Source organism: Bos mutus, chromosome 2 (assembly GCF_027580195.1).
Source record: "Bos mutus isolate GX-2022 chromosome 2, NWIPB_WYAK_1.1, whole genome shotgun sequence".
Lineage (NCBI taxonomy): Eukaryota > Metazoa > Chordata > Mammalia > Artiodactyla > Bovidae > Bos > Bos mutus.
Window position 1 is genome coordinate 38,262,489 of NC_091618.1, and position 22,812 is coordinate 38,285,300.

A 22,812-nucleotide genomic window follows, 5' to 3' on the forward strand; every position below is an offset into this window, starting at 1 on the left:
ATGCCCACTCGTATACAGATGTGTAAATTTTAATGGGATTTTGATCAAAAATCATGGCTCTATATGAGTCTTTACATATGGTTGGGAGGGGGAAGAATGCTACATGGATCATCCAGTATGTTTTATTTTGAGCTTATTTGGTTGGAAGAAACAGACATATTCAGACTAGCTTAAACAGAGGGATACGTGACTCTCATAAACACAGAAGTTGTGTCTGGGCTTCAGTGAAAGGGAATTAGGTGTGGACAAGGGCATGACAAGGACCAGACCACCAGTTCAGGCTATAGGTCCATAGTTAGTGAGGCTTGGCTACACTCTGCAGGTCTGCCCACCCTCCCACCCCAACCCCACCATCCTTTTGCCTAGGGTTTAGCTGTCTTCAACTTGCAGTTAGTGGTTCCACAAACTGTGACAGAGCTGGGGGGAGAAAGATCATGTTCTAAACCATGACTATTTACGACAGCAGCAACTGTGGACAAAGGGGACAGACCGTCTTTGAATCTCTGTAAGAGTCAGGCCATGAGTGACTGCTTCAGGATAAGAGGGCAGCAGAGAAGGCAGCTGCCTAGTCTTTTCAAATATGAGAGGCTCCCTCTGCATGTGGAACGAGAAGTCTAGACTTGGGGTTGGAAAACCTGTTGAACTAGACTTCTTTCATTAGTTAGCTGTCTTCTGTATAATACAAGGCTATTTTATATCAGTTTTCACTACAGAAAATGTGGCAAGAGTATATACCCCACATGATTGATTTAAAGGATTAAATAAATAGTTGAAAAACCTTTCTTCACCAGACGGTCAATACTGAAATCAGATTGATTATATTCTTTGCAGCTGAAGATGGAGAAGTTCTATATATTCAGCAAAAACAAGACTGGGAATTGACTGTGGCTCAGATCATGAACTTCTTATTGCAGAATTCAGATTTAAGATTGAAGAAAGTAAGGAAAACCACTAGACCATTAAGGTATGACCTAAATCAAATCCCTTACAATTATACAGTGAAAGGGACCAATATATTCAAGGGATTAGATTAGATAGAGTGCCTAAAGAACTATGAACAGAGGTTCTAACATTGTACAGGAGGAAATGATCAAAACCATCCCCAATTAAAGAAATGCAAAAAGACAAAATGATTGTCTGAGGACTTACAAATAGCTGAGAAAAGAAGAGAAGCTAAAGGCAAAGGAGAAAAGGAAAGATATTCACCTGGAGGCAGAGTTTCAAAGAATAGCAAGGAGAGATAAGAAAGCTTTGCTAAGTGATCAATGCAAAGAAATAGAGGAAAACAATAGAATGGGAAAGACAAAAGATCTCTTCAAGAAAATTAAAGATACTAAGGGAACGTTTCATGCAAAGATGGGCACAATAAAGGACAGAAACAGTATAGACCTTACAGAAGCACAAGATATTAAGAAGAGGTGGCAAAAATACACAGAAGAACTATACAAAAAAGATCTTCATTCCCCAGATAACTGCAATGGTATGACCACTCACCTAGAGCCAGACATTTCCTTGAGTATGAAATCAAGTGGGTCTTCGGAAGCATCACTACTAACAAAGCTAGTGGAGGTGATGGAATTGCAGTTGAGCTATTTCAAATCCTGATGATGCTGTGAAAGTGCTGCACTCAATATGCCAGCAAATTTGGAAAACTCAGCAGTGGCTACAGGACTGGAAAAGGTCAGTTTTCATTCCAGTCTCAAAGAAAAGCAATGTCAAAGAATGTTCAAACTACCGCACAATTGCACTCATCTCACACGCTAGTAAAGTAATGCTCAAAATTCTCCTAGCCAGGCTTCAGCAATACGTGAACCGTGAACTTCCAGATGTTCTAGCTGGTTTCAGAAAAGGCAGAGGAACCAGAGATCAAATTGCCAACATCCTCTGGATCATGGAAAAAGCAAGAGAGTTCCAGAAGAACATCTACTTCTGCCTTATTGACTATACATAAGCCTATGACTGTGTGGATCACAAGAAACTGTGGAAAATTCGTAAAGAGACAATCTTACTTGCCTCCTGAGAAACCTGTATGTAAGTCAAGAAGCAACAATTCGAACCAGACATGGAACAACAGAATGGTTCCCAATTGGGAAAGGAGTACGTCAAGGCTGTATATTGCCACCTTGCTTATTTAACTTATATGCCTAGTATATCATGTGAAATGCCAGGCTGGATGAAGCACAAGCTGGAATTAAGATTGCAGGGAGAAATATCAAGAACCTCAGATATGCAGATGACCCTACCCTTATGACAGGAAATGAAGAGAAACTAAATAGACTTTTGATGAAAGTGAAAGAGAAGAGTGAAAAAGTTGGCTTAAAACTCAACATTCAGAAAACTAAGATCAGGCATCTGGTCCTATTACTTCATGATAAACAGATGGGGAAACAATGGAAACAATGACAGACTTTATTTTCTTGGCCTCCAAAATCACTGTAGATGGTGACTGCAGCCATGAAATTAAAAGATGCTTGATCCTTGGAAGAAAAGCTATGACCAACCTAGACAGTATATTAAAAGCAGAGACATAACTTTGCCAACAAAGGTCTATCTAGTCAAAGCTAGGGTTTTTCCAGTAGTCATGTATGGATGTGAGAATTGGACCATAAAGAAAGCTGAGCACTGAAGAATTGATGCTTTTGAACTGTGGTGTTGGAGAAGACTCTTGAGAGTCCCTTGGACTGCAAGGAGATCCAACCAGTCAATCGTAAAGGAAATCTGTCCTGAATATTCATTGGAAGGACTGATGCTGAACCTGTAATTCCAATCCTTTGGCTACCTGATGCGAAGAACTGATCATTTGAAAAGACTCTGATACTGGGAAAGATTGAAGGCAGGAGGAGAAGGGGATAACAGAGGTTGAGATGGTTAGATGGCATCACTGACTCAATGAACATGAGTTTGAGCAAGCTCTGGGAGTTGGTGATAGACCACAAAGACTGGCATGCTGCAGTCCATGGGGTCACAAAGAGTTGGACATGACTGAGTGATTGATGTGAACTGAATGAACCAATATTGATAGATTATTTTAATTAAAGTCAGTACTTGATTCAAATTTCCTTAGTTTTATGGGGTCACAAAGAGTTGGACACAACTGAGTGACTGAACTGAACTGAGCTGGAAAAGCTTAGTAAATCTCAAAGCAGAAGGCAAATATAGAGGAATAATCATTTCAACGGCCAGAATGTCAGATTCATTACTATTGTAAGGAAGGCAATGCAAGGCGACTGCTTATGAATAAGTATCAGCTTGACTGTCCATTTTAACTCTTGTATCCAATATATTAATGCAATACTTCATGTGTGAATTTTCCAGAACATTGAAGAATGAATATTGGCTATTATTTAATTGCTTTCATATGAATTAAGCATATGAAATGGATGATTCCAACTTCATTATAAGTGAGGAAAAGCTGAAGTTCACACTGGTCATAAATTACAGAGCAGGGTTTGGAGTCATTTGGGCCGGGAAGGTGCAGATCTTTTTTTAAAACTAAACAGCACCAGCCTCTTCAACCAGTTGATCACCTGTCTCTGCTGTCTCCTCCCTTGCTTTTGTTATGTTAAAATCTGGTAGCATGAGTCACATGTAATCACATTACATCTATTCAAATTGGGGTCTGCAAATGACAGAGTAGGCCAAATCCAGTCCTCTGTGTGGGCTGATAATTGTTTTTATATTTTTAAATGAAAAATATTGAAATAAGGGTAAAATTATGGGATGTGAAAATTATACACAATTTAAATTTCCATGTGGATAAATTTTTACTTTTTTTTTTTGGATGCTGCATTCACATTACCAAGCAGAGTTGAGGAGACAGAGAATGTATGATGAGAAAAAACCTAAAATATTATCTGTCTCTTTGTAGAATAAGTTTTCAGACTCCTGATCTTACTTACTGGCTGCTTTTCATTTGTTTTCTTGTTAGTAAGAAAATAATGTCTTGTTAGTTGTTATCACAAACTTTTAAAATGAAAAACTAATGTATGTACAACATATTGGCAAAGATAAAAAACTGCCTTGGGGAATAGCTTTCTATTTGGGGAATAAAAAATGGCACATGATTTCTGGAGGCAACTTTGCTACATATGTAAAAAGCTCTTATAAATCTGAATAATTTTTGACTCAATAATTCCATTTCTATAAATGTTTGCCAGGGAAATAGATATTTGTGCAGAGATGTAGGAAAGGAGAATCATTTATAATAGTGAAATTTTATAAACAGAGCAAATGTCCAAATATATATTATTAGCTAAGTAACCTGTATATCCATCAAATGGAAAGAATAGAATCGTTAAAAAAAATCATGCAAACCTACATTTATTGAGTTGAAAGATGTATACATGTTTGGGGAAAACAGCATGATACACAAGAACATGTATGTTCTTTTAGTAAAATTATATGTTGTGCTATTTCATTAAATTTGATTTTGAAAAATGTAAAAGGTGAAACAGCAGAAAAATTAGCATTTGCAGTTTTAGGTACTCTATTAAATAACCCTACACATTATTTTATTTAAAATCTCCAACAATCCGGTGAGCTATTCACTAATTTTTAATTTAATTACATTTTTAATATGCTTAAAATTGTCTCCATTTTACATGTGTTGTAACTGACGCACACAATTTAAGTAAATTGCCCAAAGTTACGTCACCAGTAAGCAGTAAGGCCAGGATTAGAAAGTTTATGTGTTTTATTCTCTTTTTAGTGTGGACCAGTTTTAAAGTCTGTTGAATTTGTTACAATATTGTTTCTGTTTTATATGCGTTTTGATCACAAAGCATATGGGATCTTCATTTCCCAACCAGGGATCAAACTCCCATCCCCAGCACTGGAAGTTGAAATCATAACCCCTGGACTGCCAGGGATGTCCCAGGAAGCTCATGTTCTTTATATCCTACCCCATGGTTTCCTTTCAGGATCAGGTTGGATATTTTATTGCAATAAATAAAACATAATTTATTGTCTATTATTTATTATTTTAAAATATTATTTTTATTATATTTTTTATATAAAATAAAAGTCAACTTTAGTATGTACTTTTAGTATAAATAACTGATGCCTTCTCTGGAGTTTAATGGGAAAAGTATGGGAATTCCCATCAGAGAGATCTGTGTGATTCACTGCTTAACCATTACTGTCTATGTGATGCTGGATAAGTTAATTTAGCCCTATAAGTTCTTCTTTCCTTAAAATCAAAATAATGATATTTACCTCATAGGGTTACTGTGAAGACTAAAAGAAGCCATGTTAAAAGAAAGCATATTTTAAAAAAGCATGTAAGACATACTTGAAAAGCAATAAACTTCTGATTTCCTTAAAAAGGTAATAAGCAATGAACACCAGAATTTCCCTATGGGTATCTACATATGGATTGCTAAAATACTAAGCAGCGGCTAAGTAATTTAATTTTGCATCTTAAGACTGGTTGTCAGTTTATAGCCACTAACTTAGAGATCATTAGTTTGGCATTTTCAAGGAAATGACGCTGAAGGAAAAGTCTGACTTCTCACACACATACTAATCATTCTTTGAGATCCTGATGAAAATGTATACAGCCCTTCCATTACAGACAAGCTCTTTACATCTAGAGATATTACCTAGCGTGCTTAAGAATGACATTCATCTGCTAAAAAAAAATATGTTAGCTGGCAAGAAAAATATCCTAATTCTTCAAAAGAATGACTTGCCTTTCTGATAGTGTTAGGACTATAGCCTATCGAGTTAGAAAAATACTACCAATGGGGGAACGGTTGCTATGGGTTTCTCTTGCGGGTGTCAGGGCTGGGGTCCAGAAATAGCTGAGTACAGTTCTACTCCTTGATTCAAACATAAGAAAACAGATTCGGTCAACTGTCTTGAATAGAGAATAATGGCACCTGTGATTGATATACTTTTGAAACAACAGGGAGTTTCATCTTGTTCCATGGTTTGTGCTGTGTCACATGGGGTAATTTTCATCTCTATTTTTCTAGCATTTTTTGAAAACAAGCCAAACAGACTTCTCTTGGTGTTTACTTCTTTTAGTGATCTCACAGCTAGGATCTTTCTTTCGAATGTACAAAATTGATGCTGTGAAACTTTGTGTAGAAAATTGGTGAGAAATTTTGCTATAAAAATGGAATGACATTGGATGTGGCTGTGAAAGTCAAGGGGAAGTCTTCTACTTGCTCTCCTATATTTAACCCATGTTCTAAAAATGTGTGGAAGCCACCCATTTATGCTCTGATATTTAATATGATTTCATTTTTTACTGGTAAAAGTTTCCCTTACAAAGTATAGATAAATAACCCATCTCCTTAGGCAAGTTGTATTGCTGCTGCATGTTCTTCTCTAATTAAGCACCATGTACTTGATTAGGGAGAAGGCAATGGCAACCCACTCTGGGTTGGACGAAGGAGCCTAGTGGGCTGCAGTCCATGGGGGTCACTAAAAGTCGGACACGACTGAGTGACTTCACTTTCACTTTTCACTTTCATGCATTGGAGAAGGAAATGGCAACCCACTCCAGTGTTCTTGTCTGGAGAATCCCAGGGACGGGAGAGCCTGGTGGGCTGCTGTCTATGGGGTTGCACAGAGTCAGACACGACTGAAGCGACTTAGCAGCAGCAGCAGCAGTGCTTGATCAGAGGGCTTCCCAGGTGGCGCAGTGATAAAGAACCTGCCTGCCAGTGCAGGAGATGGAAGAGGCCTGGGTTCCATCCCTGGGTTGGGGAGATCCCCTGGAGAAGGAAATGGCAACCCACTCCTGTATTCTTTACTGAAGAATCTCATGGAGAGAGGAGGCTGGCAGGCCACAGTCTGTGGGGTCAAGAGAGTCAGACACGACTGAAGTGATTTAGCACACATGCACAAATATGCTTGATAAAGATGATTCCTCTGGCATCAGGAATAAAGTACAGGCAACATAAGTGGGAAGAACTACAAGTCTGCAGAAAGAGCTGGCTGCCAACAGAGGCCCCCCCAACCCCCGCCTTTTATTTTGGAGTCATCAGAAACTCCTCATTTCCTAAGAAATTGAAAACTAACTTAATTTTAGAATGGGCATGTCATAGAATATTTAAAGCATGCTCACACTCATGTATGTGCAAAAACAGGAATGAGATCAAAATAGAACATAATTCAAAGGCAATTATGTACAAATGATTGCATGATTGTATAATATATTCAAGTCTATCTAGAGAAGAAATCACAATAAATTACATAACCAAAATTAATCTCCTGTGGTTTTCCAGACTGGTCCTGAGGGCAGAGGGTTTTACATTCATCGACTCATCACCTATTATTATGATCTTTAAATTAGAAAACTCAGTAATCTTTATCTGAGAATCATAAATCACTCTGCAAATGTAATTGGCTAAAACACAAGGACATAAGAAAGAATTATTATCTTCATTTTTGTGGCTGAAAGTTTTAGTTAAAAGATTTAATCTAAAAGCAACAAATGAATCAGTTATGAACAGACATAATCACTTTCTTTTAACCCTTGAGATCCTATTGGAATGCTTCATATACTTAGCAGTCTATTTACTCCTATGAAATTTTGCATTCATGCTTTTTATTACAAAAGAATTAACCTAATTATGTTCATTTAGAAGTCAGTATCAAAGTTAGCAACCATGTGCTGGCAAGGTAGCAAATATAAGTGCTTGTGAACCAGGGGAAATAGAACTAGTTTTCAAAAACAGTCATCTGACTGCTAGGAGGAGCTGCTAAAGTGAAGAGAAATTGCCTTTTCATCATTGACAATGCTGACAAATATTGTGTGCCCTGGATGAAAGGCATTTACAGAAGAAAACATTTATATTCAAAGTTCCCCAAGGTACGAGTGGGAAATTCATTGCAGATTGCCCTTTGGGAGCTGAGAAGGTATTTCTTTGCCAAAGGCTCAGTTATGTAATTTCCCCCTGGTCATATGTGAAAGAAATAAAGAACTAAAGCCCAAGAAGCCTGTTCTATCTTCAGCATCCACTATTTTTCTGTAAAGTCACTGAATGATCAGCTTCTCATTTATCCTGTCTGGCAGACTCCTTGCAGATTTTAGCCCTATTTATCTTGAGATTTCTCAGTCCCCTTTCTCAAATCACTGGTCCTCAGTTTTTAGTATTAGTCTCCTCCCTCACCTCGTTTTTTTCCCCTCTCTGTCCCTGAAATATAGGAATTACATAAAGTTTCATTTTGGACTTTTTAACTCTTCTCTCTGTTGTGAGCCCAGCCTGAATGAGCTCATCCAGTCTCCAGAACTAATACCGTCATTTGTATGTTAGGAATTTTTCAAAGTTCTGTTTCAGGTTATAAGGAAAGGAGAACAAATGTTAAATGTTATGGGAAGATGGCAAAATTAATAACACTGTACTGGTCCTTGATGACTTGAAGGATGTTATTTCTAGATGACCTGATGTTCATCCATAGACAAAATAAATGGAGCCAATGTAACTGGTGTTTAATGGAGGGATGTCAAGAACAAATAAAATTGTAGGAAAAAGACCTTTTGCCTACTTAAGATGAAACAGTCTTAGGGGCAAGGGACAAATTAAGAATCAGTGCTGATGATGCGGGAAGAGTTAAGTATAAAATCACTGAACCAATGTCAGGAAGAACTATCGTAACCTGCATCATACCCACTTAGGAGGTTTTCCTTAAAACTAGCAATGGACACAGAGATTTACAACAGGGGAATCATGGACCTGGGGTGGTCACCAACACTGCATTCACAGCTGCTGGATTCATTCGTCCTAAAGGATAATGCCTGAATTCAGAGAGAACCACGCTCTGGGATGATCAATGAGAGCATTGCTCATTATTGAGCAGTACAGTTGGGTTAGGTATGATCAGGGCAGGCTAACTCTCTTTTTCTTGTTTACCCTTCCTGCCTTGGGACCCTCCAGAATCTGGAGTGATACTCATATCCGTCTTTGGTCATGATTCCACTTCTAAGATCTGGATACGAATCGACAAATTTCTGAGGTTGCCTTATGAATACTCCCCGCTGATACCTTGTCTTTTTCACCTGCATACATCATCTTTGTTAATGGCATCAATGTTATTATCCACTTGGTTACCCAAATGATCAACCTCAAGTTTATATCTCTCCTTCTCTTTTACAATTCACATCCCCTGGTTCTGTCCATTTGATGTCAAGAGATATCCCCTGGCTCAGGGTCTTGGTCACCTCTCCGCAGTTCCCTCAGCTGTACCCTCATCTTTCCAGTCCAATCTCTACACTGTTGTCAAAATGATTCTTCTAAACCTCAGAAATGATCATGGCATTTCTCCTCCTCAGAAACCTTTAATGACTGCTCCAGCTTACACAATAGAATCCAAACTTCTGAATATAGCAGGAGACCCAGTATCTAGCTCCAAGCTTCTTTTTTTTCCCCCTTGGCCTCATTTACTCTGACCCACCTATGCTCCAGATATACCAAAAGGTTTCATGTTCTCAGAATGTGTCCTCCACTCATGCTTTTGAATTGCTTTAGAAATCTCTCCCTTTTTTACTCCCTGTCCTCCTTTCCCCCCCATAGGTTTTGTGTGAACTTGAGTTTCCACCACGTATTCTTGTTTATCCTGGGCTGTGGTGTGTTGGGTGTCACTTGACTCTGGATGCCTTGAGGCCATTGGACCAGATAAGGATGCTGTACTCAGCAAGTGTTGGGGCATTTATTCATTTCCTATTTTTAAAGGCATCCACATTTCGAGACTACTCTAGCCAATACAGCATAAAAGAAGAGACAGCAGGATGTTAAAACTGTATTTTTTTTTAACCTTAGAATCTACTGCATGCAGGTCTGTCAAAGTGAGAGTAAAAACCTGTTTCTGCCCATGTGATGCTTTATAAAGGAAATGATCTCTGGGACTTCATTTCTGTCAGGTTAAAGACACAGAGAGGGGACACAGAGAGGGACCAGATGAGAGGAAGTTGATGAGGACATTTCTTTGGACAGAGACGTCATGCACCAAGTCACACTTTTATTTTGGTGTGGGGGAGCTGTGGGGGGGTCTCGCCTTCTAGCACTCATGTATGCTTAGTTGCTCAGTCATGTTCAGCTCTTTGTGACACTATTGACTGTAGCCCCCCAGGCTCCTCTGTCCATGGAATTTTCCAGGCAAGAGTACTGGAGTGGGTTGCCATTTCCTACTCCAGGGGATCTTCCCAACCCAGGGATTGAACCTGCATCTCTTGTGCCTACTGCACTCTTTAGCACTGCACCCTTAGGGAAGCCCCTTTTCTAATCCTAAGCTTAATAAAAAGAAGATTTAAATGCTTGGGGAACATTAAAGTGTGTTTCTTGATGCTGGGAGACAGATATTGGGAGACACTGGATTTCTGTAGGCTGGAGAAATTCAACAGCGAGAGAAGGGCTGATGGCTTTGGTTCTGGAACCCTAGGAGCGCTTCTGAGTTGGATCTGCCTCAACTCCCAGAGTATGGAGAATTGGTAATACAAGAGGGCCAGGTGAGGGCTGTGCAGGAGAGGGAGCTGGGGAAAGTCACCTTAGGTCCTGCCCAGTAAGGCTGCCTGAGTTGGGACAGAAGAATTAGCAGAAAGAGGCTGGAGGTATACCATTGGAAGCCCCAGAAAAAGAGAAGAAATCTGCTTAAACCACCTGCAAATCACAGGCTGCCCAGTCTCCAATCAAGTAAGATATCTCCTATTCCCTTATTTTTGTTTATTCCCCCAGCCTTATTCCTGGAGGGAGAAAAAACAGCTTTTGTCAGGAAGAAGAGAAAGCGAGTCCATGGAGCAGAAAGCAGGCTTGCTCCCTGAGGCAGACCTGTGCTGAAGAAGTTTAGATCTTATGACATTATCTTCAGAATTTTGACCGTTCCATAGGCTGGGTATTTTAATTTCTGAAATGAGACTTTTTAATCATTGAGATTCTTTTTATAGCCAGAAGAACTTTATCTGAGAGGGACTGAAACGTCACGAGTCTGCCCAAGTCTTTAGCGTGGGGAAAGGGAAGATTTCTGCCCTGCCTAATGTTTAAAGGAACTATGAGACACAAAAATAAATGTGCATTCCGCTTACAACTTATATGATTCATGCTTGTTCAATATGTTGGTTATACTGGAAAAGATAAAATACTAATACTTGGGTATCCACATAATGAGTGCTTTCTGATTTTTCTACAGTTGAAGCAAAAAAAAAAAATGATTGAGAAGTCCCTCTTGGTATCTATTTGTGTCTTGGTTTTCTGATGTTAATGAAAAACCTTTTGCTTACTAATATTAAAAATCGAACTATCATCTAAAGCTTTGAATAGGCATTCTCACATTTTAAGCTATTAATTATAGATCCTGGTTTTACAAGAAAAATCTAACTGGCATGCCATGCTTATAATGAAAGCAAGAAATTTAATTCAGTTATTAGTGTCATAAGAGAAAGAAAAGAAGCATTTAAGAAAGCTACATGGTGCTGAAATCAAGAGTGATGTTAAAATGGTCATCCCTCAATATCTGTTGGGTACTGGTTCCAGGACCTACCCCATCCATGGAAACCAAAATCTGTGGACGCTTTCATCCTTTATGCAAAACATCCTGGTACAGTTGACTCTGCATCTGTGGGTTTCATGGTTGGTAGAATTCGGGATGCAGGATACATCATGGATACAGAAGACCAATTATTTAGCAACTGGCACATTATCTAAACAAATATGTATAAAAAATGCTTTTATTCTCTAAACAGTATGAATAGTGAAATTGCTTGTCAAGTGATGTGTGTTTTGGCACAAATATTCATCCAATTTTCCTAATAATTTTCAAATATAAATCATTGTTGACTTTTAGAAATATCTGGTTGATCTTTGATTGACATATATGTCACTAGCTAAATGATGCCTACGTATGGGCCTGGACCTAACATAGAGAATGGCAGAAAATTGTTCCAATTAGTTCCCACTTGTTATTGAATGACTTTTTTAAAGAGAATTTCTCTTTATATAAATCAGATTGTTTATAATCCCCAATTCTCTGTCATCATTTGGTCAATTAACAGCTTGCTGAGAGTTTTCTCTTTTATGTATGTAATACTAGTTTGGTATCTTTATCATTGTCAAGAAAATTGTTTTATTAGAATATTTAATTGAATCAAACCTAATCCATTAGGTCAGATCAGACATCTTGGGTTTCTTCGAGTTCAAATTCCAGCTCTGCACATTAAGTTTTAAACAACTTCTCTATGCCTGTTTTCTGATCTGTAAAATGGGGATGCTGAGAATTACAGTATTTAATTATAGGAGTTAACATAAGGATAAGGATATAAGGATGCCTATAGAGACAATCACTAAATAAGTATAAAATTAATGCTAATACCTACTTCCTTTGGGCTTTTGGTGGGTTTTAAATGGAAGTTAATTTCAACAGGCACTATTAAAGTCTTTATCTCAGGCACTAGTACCCCGCATGGCTCCACGGGACGCATCTGTTGCTTACAACCTCCTACTGCTGGCCTCAGAAGCTCCTATTACCTTCTCAGTGCCTGTTACCTGTCTCCTTACTTTGGTGAGAGTTCATTTTGTGGTGACTGCAGTTCCTACATGCGACTCATAGAAGAGGAGGGCTCTGGGGACAAACGAGACTGGTAGCCTGTGGCCACAGCCAAAGTATGGTTCCATGAGCACCATGTACTTGACCTCAGGATGCCCCAAACTGTTATCTCCCTTGTAGGACGCCAGTCTTCTTCTGACTTGGAGGATGATGCATGGACAGCAGTTGTCAAGTAAAAGCTGTGGTGGGCTGGCTGGCGGGCCAGCAGGCTGCTAGAAGCCCACTTGGAGAATCTGGACTTTCCCAAACAGCTGGTGTGAACAGGCCAGCCCTCCAGAGCCCTGAGGGGGTCATAGAAACTGGTGGTGCCTGGAAGGCAGGACTTTGGGGACCCTGGAACAGGATCTGGAAGCTCTCTGCTGTACCCAGCATTCACCTCATAGCAGCTAGAATTGCAGGAGGTCAGTGACACCTGGGGGAACAGGTCTGGGGGGCAAAAGGCAGGCATTGATAAGGTAGAGTCTTGGAAGCAAGTCTTTTAATATTATAAAAACTTATGCAACTGAATAAGGTCCAGGTTGACTGAAAATCAGCCCTGGGTTAAAGAACATGCCTCTCATTTGACTTGGTTAGAATATCTTTCTTCTACTTCTAAAAGTAACAGGCAGACATCTCATAAGTTCAGACCTACTGAGTAAGATGGTAGTTTCTGCCTTTTCTCACTTGACAACATTTTTATTTATCACAGGGCGGGGACACAAACAAACATGCATTTTTCTTCTGTTTTTCGATAAATGTAGATGAGAGCAGAATCTTAAATGTATTTATCAGGGACATGAAAATTGCCAGTTGCTACCATCAAATGAACATATTACCTTTTTTTTCTTTTTTCTTGAGACAGGGTAAAATCTATTAAATATTGGTTTCCCAGGCTCCCAGTTGATTCTGACCTGACCTACTCAACCTGACCTTTCCTCTCTCCTACTCCAGGACTGGGGCTTATGCTTTTGGACTTTTATTTCACAGAAATGAGAAAGAAATAGGGAGGGAGAGAGACAAGTGGATTTAGAGGAGAGGTTGGTTACAACTTCTAAATTTCACAGTAATAAGTGACAGGGAACAAATGTGGACTAGGAGCAGTAACAGGCACGGGTGGGTGTTGTGGACAAATGGAGGGAAGAGATCCATCTCATCATTCGTGGACCAGCTCCAGACAACCATTATCATGAATGAATGTGGACCCACTGTTGCCAGAACTTTTAACTTTTCAAAGGTCCAAGTCTGGGATTTTGTGTGTGTGAACCTTCTTGAGTTTGAAAACAAGCCCAAACAAAGTGCAGCTGGAGGCCACAGGTCTAGTGCCTCAACGAGGCCTGGGGCAGAGAAGATTTTAACAGAATGAGGATGAAGTAGGAACAGCTGTGGTACGTTTGTGATGAAAGGCATAAAAGGCAAAAAGGAGGCTTTAAGGGTATGTCTATGGTGTTTCTTCCAGAGAAGGCAATAGCACCCCACTCTAGTACTCTTGCCTGGAAAATCCCATGGACGGAGGAGCCTGGTGGGCTGCAGTCCATGGGGTCGCTAGGAGTCGGAAATGACTGAGCGACTTCACTTTCACTTTTTACTTTCATGCACTGGAGAAGGAAATGGCAACCCACTCCAGTGTTCTTGCCTGGAGAATCCCAGGGATGGGGGAGCCTGCTGCGCTGCCGTCTCTGGGGTTGCACAGAGTCGGACACGACTGAAGCGACTTAGCAGCAGCAGCAGCATGATGTTTCTTTAAGGTATTTAAGAAAACCTAGAGAAGGACAGTATTTTGAAACAATTTTAGGATACTAGAAAGTGTGCTTTTGACATGGACAACATTCTAGCCTTGAATTATTTGGGTCATAGTTCTACAAGTAAGTGCCACATCATAAAAGAGGAACATTTTCCCCTCATAAGCTATATAAGGAGTTATCCCACCATCCTACCTTACATCTGAGTTACTCATCTCCTCTTTCCCTTGTTAATAATAAAACCTTTATTAAGGCACATCACTAATTATTAGAGAAATGCAAATCAAAACCACAATGAAGTATCACCTCACATCTGTCAGAATGGGCATCACCAAAAAGTCTACAAATAACAAATGTTAGTGAAGATATAGAGAAAAAGAAACCCTCGTACAGTGTTGGTGGAGATGTAAATTGGTGCAGCCACTGTGAACAACTGTATGGAGATTCCTTAAAATGTAAAAACAACTACCATGCATTGTGTGCTAAGTCACTTCAGTTGTGTCTGGCTCTTTGCAGCTCTGTGGACTGTAGGGAGCCTGGCAGGCTCCTCTGTCCATGGGAGTCTCCAGGCAAGAATACTGGAGTGGGTTGCCATGTTCTCCTCCAGGGGATTTTCCTGACCCAGGGATCAAACCCTATCTCTTAAGTCTCTTGCATTGGCCGGTGGGTTCTTTAACAGGCACCACCAGGACTACCATAGGATCCAGCAATTCTACTCCTTGATATATAGTTGAAAAGATTGAAAACACTAATTTTAAAAGATACATACACCCTAGTGTTCATAACAGTACTATTTATAGTAGTGAAGACATGGAAGCAACCCAAGTGCCTATCAACAGATGACTGGATTAAGAAGCTGGGGTGTACATATACAAAGGAATACTGGCCATAAAAAAGAATAAAATGTTGCCATTTGTAGCAGTGATTGGATGTAGAGAGAATCATGCTTAGTGAAATAAGCCGGACAGAGAAAGACAAATAATATATATCATTTGTATGTGGAATCTAAAATATGATATAAATGAATGTATTACAAAACAGAAAAGGATTCACAGACATAGAAAGCAAACTCATTTTGCTTTCTATGTCTGTGTTTTTCCGATTCTGGAAAGCGAGAAGAAGGTGGGGAGGGACAAGTTAGGAATGTGCTATTAACAGATACAAAGTACTATTCATAGAATAGATAAGCAACAGGATTCACTGTATGGCACAGGGTTTTATACTCATTATCTTAAAAAAACCTATAATGAAATATAATCTGCCAAAAATACTGAATCACTATGCTGTACACCTGAAACTAACACATTATTGAGATCAACTGTACTTCAGTTAACAACAAAAAAAGATTTTTACCATGATTTGTGCTACCAAATGTCTTAATCTTTTGTGGTGTAAAGATAAACTTTATGAAGGAAAACACAGATGCCAGTCTTACAAAATTATTAACCAAAGATTAGTGATTTTATCTAATTGTACCAAATTGCATTATTGCCAAAAGGCAATGCCAAAAGGCACCGACACTACTGATAGAAGTAGGTTTCAGCCAAGGGAGAATGACATGAGTTTGCAAAGTCTCTAGGACAAGAGTCATTCACCAGTCACACATTTCCACCACTTGATAACCGAACTCTGACATCAGAGTTGATGGTATTCTCTCAAACAGTTTTAGGGGTCAAAAGGCAATGGCACCCCACTCCAGTCCTCTTGCCTGGAAAATCCCATGGATGGAGGAGCCTGGTAGGCTGCAGTCCACGGGGTCGCTAAGAGTCGGACACGACTGAGCGACTTCACTTTCACTTTTCACTTTCATGCATTGGAGAGGGAAATGGCAGCCCACTCCAGTGTTCTTGCCTGGAGAATCCCAGGGACGGGGGACCCTGGGGGGCTGCCGTCTATATGGGGTCGCACAGAGTCGGACATGACTGAAGCAACTTAGCAGGAGCAGCAGTCTGCCATGGAGCCCCTTCTCTTTAGGTACATTAGAGAGACTGGAAGAGCTGAGGCTTCTCAAGCTTTAAAGGGAAGACGAATCACCTAGGGGAGTGTTAAAGTGGTCTGGGGTGAAGCCTGAGGCTTTGCATTTTGAACAAGCTCCCAGGTGAAGCTGGGAACACTCTAAGCAGCAAGGAGCTAAAGGATGCATAGAGCACAGGGGGCATGCATGGGAGGAGGTCTGTTTCCATGGCCGATGAGCATCGGTTTTCTCTCTCTTCTAGCAGGAGCAGCCTGACTTGACTTTGGAGGAAATATTTTCTCTCCACGTTTAGCTTATGTATTGATAGTTCAGATGAGCCCCCTTCTCTCTTCAGTCTCCACCTACCCCAATCATCTGTGATAGTTAGGTCTGTGACCTCCCCTTGCCCTTTAGCACAAGCGAACAGGTGACCCAAGTAATGCAATGATTTTCACACCCTGGATTTGGCTAGTGCTGCCAGGAAAGAGGCTTTCTTTGGGAGAGTATGAGACTTGGAGCTTCCACTGCTCATTATGAGAGGGGAGTCTGTATGAGGATGAAGCCAACATAGAGGAAGGAGAACTAAACTTTGGAAGAATTCCTATGACATCTTTTGAGAGCCTGGGTCCAGAGTTAAAGAAAGCAAACTTCTTAAAGACATTTTTTTGAGTGACTGGATACATCCTCGCCTGAGGCAGATACTCTTGCCTTGATGGGAGACTTGACTCAATAAAGTAGCCTTTATGCTTAGGCCAATTTGAGTTTGTCACTTGCAACAGATAGCATCCTGCTAATACAGCGGTGATAGGGCCTGACACATAGCCAGCATTCAGCAGATAACTGAAGCCTCCTCTTCATAATTTTTCTTTGGTTGGACTGAGCAATATGTATTATGTTTTATGTTCTTTTTCCAGGAAACAAGAAGAAACAATCTGAAACTATCAGATAGGTGACAAGCAATTTTATTTTGCAAAACAATCACTATACAGCAACAAATACATTTGCAAATTTTGATTGAAAAACATGAACTAACTACAACCAGCCATTGAAGAAATGCCTTTCTATGGTAACAGGCTCTAGAATTATCAGAAGAAAGAAACCCCCCACAGATTTGTAGCGGCATGTTGGAACCTTGGAATCCCAGCATACAGAGTATACTTTTTGTTGATTTTTTTCTTTTTGCTAAAGTTGAAGTATCATGATTGACATTTTCTGAGTTTAAAAATAAGCTTTTTCCTGCAGAGGGACTTGGCCTCAACCTACATACCCAGGCTAAAAACCCCTAGGTTTAAAAAAACAAACATCAATACTGATTTAACATATTAATCTTGGAAAGAATGCCTAGAATTTGCCTTTTCAAACCATGAATCTACCTTTTCTAGCTACTTAGACCATGAATGGTTTGTTTTCCTCCTTTTCATAGTGTAAAAAAATAGGAGAAAATGCTATAATTGCAGCTATGTCAAAAATCAACCACATTGAGATGATTTCTTTAATAATAGTGACTGGATCTCTTATTTTGCCTGATGATCCCATTTCCTGCTCTAAAACTATGTGAGTATGTGGAGAAGGCCAGCTACTGTCAGTACTTTCTTCCATTTAACCAAGTTCTCACTTCAGCCTTCTTCAGCTATACCTCGTTGGTGATCCACAGGTGTCTTGCTTGTGGGTGGGATTTCAGCCCATCACCCTGCTGGAACTCAGCAGGAGAATCCAGAGAGAGTTGGTTCCTAAATGAACATGGCCTTTGAAACTCATCATGAACTCGGATCTCTCCTGCATCATTGAAAGGTACCCAATTATTGGTTGCAGGTGACCCAGAGAGAGTGAGTGGGCCTTTTAACTCTTCATAGCTCTGGATTACTTATGTTTCCTTAAACAGGTTCTCCAAGGCAAAAGCCAGAGAGAAACTGGCATTAATTGATCTAGAATTGAGACTATGAAGCCTTAATTTCTAGATCAGCGTATGGATGTCCCCACAAGAGTGGTGTTCAAAAAGCTTAATTTGTGTCGTTAATCTTGAGAGTAAAGGTAAGATGGGTTCCACCCCTTATCCCCCAAAGAAGACAGTTAGCCTGTATTTCTTTCTTTTACTGCTACCAATTTTCAATTTCATTTTATAGAATTATTAATTTCCATACAAAGTGAGGGTATTTAGTCATTGTAATTTTGCTGTGATTTGAAGCAAACATTTGTTTTAATGCCAAATCTAATCACTGGGTACCTTATATAATCTTTATTTTAGACATGTATTTGTAAAAAAACAATTTTAATATGTAGAACATGGTTACTTAGTGTTTATAAAAATTTTAAACCAAGTTGAAAAAAATACATGTTTCACAGGTTAAAATTGTTCTAACCAGCTGTTAATTTCTTTCTAGAGCTTTAATCACTACCTAACACTACCTAACACATAAGAAAATACCATTAAGTCCCCACACAGCTATTCTTTCTTTTCCTATTTCCTGGTGCATTTCAAAGGAAGCTGATGAATAAAATGCCCAGATTGGTCAAATCAAACCTCACAGCAATAATTAGGCAGAAAATAGACACACCCATAGTCCTAATCAGTCCTTTCTAAATCTTTGACTATCCTAAATAACTGAGCTATAGTTTCAGAAATGTTTGCCTCCGTAAAATCTCTTAGTTGACAGTGAATGGTGCACTTTTGCTCACAGAGTTTCTTTCACGGAAGTCACGTTGGCTGTAACTTCCAATGGGTCACAACGCGGCACCCGTGTCTCTCTGCCTTTCCATCCTTCAGCTTCGTTCTTAGATGCTACTATACTAGCTTATTGCCTCAGTCCATGTTCATCATTTCCTCCTTTATGCTTGAGAACTGATTTGACTCAAAGGGATCAAACCCTATTGAAACATTTGCCTTTAACTTTTCAGATCCAGCCTACCAGCCCTGAGCAAGAAAAAGAATAGATAAATACTAAAAAGCATCCATTCATCCTAGTAACCCATTGCCCTACTCAGACTAATAATGACTATTTCATTGCTTCTTCATAAATTTAAGATGAATGATTCTTAAAGAAGAATTAGTTGACTTGTGATGTCTAGACTGTATATAAAGTCAGAACCATATTAGCTACTGATAAATAATAGTAAAACAGTATTCCTTTATAGAGTGCAATGTTGGAATCATGAAAAAACTGATTTAGATATCTGCATCTCCAATATTTTGTAGTTCTCAAAATACTGTATTTTCCCTTTCTGATCAAGGGATCTTACTTCGGGTATGGAGGCCAAACATTTTCTGTCAGATAACTGAATAAACAGGTACTGCTTGGAAGAATGGAATATCATGTCCCAAACTCCCACTGTTAGTTTCAACTTTAGCAAATGGAAAAAAAAGAAAAAGAAATCTTAATAAGTCTATTCCATGAATGATTATAGGAGTAAACCCCAAAATATTCTGTGATTCAAAATAAGACAAACCCATAATCTTAAACCAACAATCTGTAAACCCCTTTTATGTATAACTGGACCCACCCCCACAAACTCCATGTTGGTGAAAGCAAAGAAAAATAAATTTTTTCTAGCATCACGGGAGAAACTTTAATGGGAGAAACTTGTATCTGGCACTAAAACAGGGTTACAGTTTTGAGTTGTTACAGAAAGCAACTTCATGCTAAAACTTTTTGTCTTTTTTAACTTTTTTTTTTTTTAATAGGGAGAGAACCCTGCTAACATCTACTTTCACATACCTAAAATTGCAACACCAAAGGGTGCAGGAGACACAGATACTGTGAATAAGGAAGTATAATATTCAAGTATGAGGAAGTATCACAAATGGCCACAGAGAAATATATATATATTTATATCTATAATACTGTATCAAACAGATGGAAAGGGTGTGAAACTGGTAGTGTGGACACAAATCTAGCTGATCAACTGACATCCTAACCAGACACAAGTCCATCCTAATGAAAGTGCTTCATTCCTAAGAGATGCACTTTCACTTCCTCAACCACAGCTCAAATGCTTCGAAACTATTTTTTAATTAATTAAATAATTTATTGGATTGACTTATACTCTGATATAATTATCCAGGTCCCAAACGTTAATAACTTAATTGAATCTTTCTTCCCATTTATACAAAATAATGCTTTAAAAAAAAACCATTTCTTACATGCTCTTCCCTTCCTGCAATGACTCCTTGATTTAATTTAACCTGTAATAAGTTACAAGGGGCAACTTTTTATCTTTTCACCCAGCAACAGAATAGTGAAATGAGCAGCTTGGATTTTAACAAGGCCTTTCAGAATGTAGTAGATAGCCTTCAGGCACATGAAAGGTAGAAATGCAATTTTTAAAATAATGATACTCCATGCAAAACAGCAGAGCGAAAAAAAAATTGTCCAATTGTACTCATGTAAAGCCAGTATCTTCCTGTTGCAAATGGAAATCAAATCAATTTCTGCATATCCTATTTTTTTTTATAAAATTGTAACAATTACTACAGTTTGGGAATGAGATTATTTATTTTACGGTTTGTAAAGAATGAATATAACACCTGCTCAGAGCCCACTCCTGCCAGAGCTCATGCCTAAATAGTATGACGTCAATACTAAATGAGAGATATTCACAAGCCCTGTTTAGCGAGTGCGGCAGTGACATCCTCGGCCAGGGTGGCAAGCTGGGGGGATTCAAGCAGGTTGATGCTTCCAGAAGAGGAGACGTTGCTGAGTCGTCGGGGGGAAGCCACGCTGGATCTGCCTGGGGACTGTGTAATGATCTCAGCCCCATGGTCCACACGGGCCTTAGCATGCTCTCTGAAGTTCAACTTTTGGCTGTCAATCTGTTTAAGACAAGCATCAGTCCTCGGTTAACTCAAACATTTTAAATTGTCCCCTAGCTCTTTCTCTGTATCCCAGAGCTGATGTTCATGTCACTTCTATTCAGCTCTGCCATCCCTACTTCCTGGGTGTCCAGGTCTTTAATCTGGGACCTATTTTGATGAAGAATATTTCAAAAGGATTTTTTAAAAAGGCAAGATCTGCTCACAATCTTGTGTCTTACCTTGACATTACCACCTCCGGGAACGTGGTGAGCATTGTCAAGCGAACCGACTTTAGCTTGGGCCTTTTCTTTGAAATCTAGCTTCACACTTTCAATTTTCACACGCCCACCACCTACGGAGGAGATGAAAAAGGCTTTTAAATGCCTTGCTAACATTAAATCTTCTATTTTGGTGACTAGTTCCCCAAAATGACTATAGCAGGTAGACCATGGCAAATCACAAACTTAATGAACTCTACTAACCCTCTGACCATAGATGGGAAAGGAATCTTTTAGAATTTTTAGTCTACACCATTTTCCCCATACCATCTAAGTAAGGTGTTGTTCAGTCACTCAGTCGTGTCCAACTCTTTGCGACCCCACAGAGCCCAGCACGCCAGGCTTCCCTGTCTATCATCAACTCCCGGAGCCTGCTCCAACTCATGTCCATTGAGTTGGTGATGCCATCCAACTATCTCATCCTCTGTTGTCCCCTTCTCCTCCTGCCTTCAATCTTTCCCAGCATTAGGGTCTTTTCTAATGAGTCAGCTCTTCGCATCAGGTGGCCAAAGAATTGGAGCTTCAGCTTCAGCATCAGTCGTTTCAATGAATATTCAGGATTGATTTTCTTTAGGATTGACTGGTTCGATCTCCTTGCAGCCCAAGAGACTCTCAAGAGTCTTCTCCAACTCCACCGTTCAAAAGCATCAATTCTTCAGTCCTCAGCCTTCTTTATGGTCCAACTCGCACATTCATATATCCATCTAAGGCAGTGACATCCTTTTTGTATCATTCCCTGGATTGCTTTACATATTAATTCTTTTCTCTACTCATGGCTAACCTAAAATATCAGAGGTATTTTTCTTATCTATGTAATAAAAACTAAAAATAACACAATGAAAGTACCATATGTATCCTTTCTCAAACTTGGAGTATTTTGTCTCTTATTCTTAAGGGAGCAAATTAAATTGCAAGGAAGCACTTCTCTATTTTTCTTCATGGTAATAGGTCACTTACAGGCTAGCAATTGTGTACATATGCATGATATTGCCACTTGTAAATTTTCAGCACTGATACCTTGACTGATGAAACTGGAGTCAGAGGCTGAAGTGCTTAAAAGCTTCCATTTTAATTAGTAGATGGAGTGATAGGAAGGGAATCTTAGAGATCCCATTCTTGTCCAGATGCCATAGGACTAATTTGACACTGATCTGATAATATGGAGACGGAGTTCTGACGATGCCATTTCTTAAATGTTAATTAGCTGAAAATCGAGGATCTGCTGATAGATGAGAGTGCCATGAGCCGCCCTTCTGTGGCACCTCCGTTTCTGCACACCTTTTCAGGCTTGTGAATGCAAGCAGTTCTACGTCGAGTAGGTATCTGTTGTTCTTTAGCTTATTCTTGGGCCTGTCTGCCGATGTCTTTGACCTGGGAAGAATCTGGATTAGATACCTTTACCTGTTTCCACCTAAGAGACTAGCTTTCACTTTCATTAGCAACTTGGTTTTAGCTGTATGCATATTTTTTTTTTTTAATAAGGCCAGTAGTAAGCCATGTGATCCTCTATTATTATTGCATCTCTTT

The 22,812-nt window shown here is 39.4% G+C and overlaps 1 protein-coding gene across 7 annotated transcripts in view; it reads right to left on the bottom strand.

The window, feature by feature from the left end:
• Positions 1–17,714: 17,714 nt before the first annotated feature.
• Positions 17,715–22,812, bottom strand: part of MAP2 (microtubule associated protein 2) — a 297,749-nt gene continuing 292,651 nt past the window's right edge. For all 7 annotated transcript variants that reach the window (XM_070387393.1, XM_070387384.1, XM_070387377.1 and 4 more), the window contains 2 exons: positions 21,247–21,359; positions 17,715–21,025 (listed from right to left, as the gene is read on the bottom strand). In XM_070387393.1, coding sequence (XP_070243494.1) covers positions 20,810–21,025; positions 21,247–21,359 — 329 coding nt within the window. In that variant the 3' untranslated portion in view covers positions 17,715–20,809. The remainder of the gene's footprint in view (positions 21,026–21,246; positions 21,360–22,812) is intronic.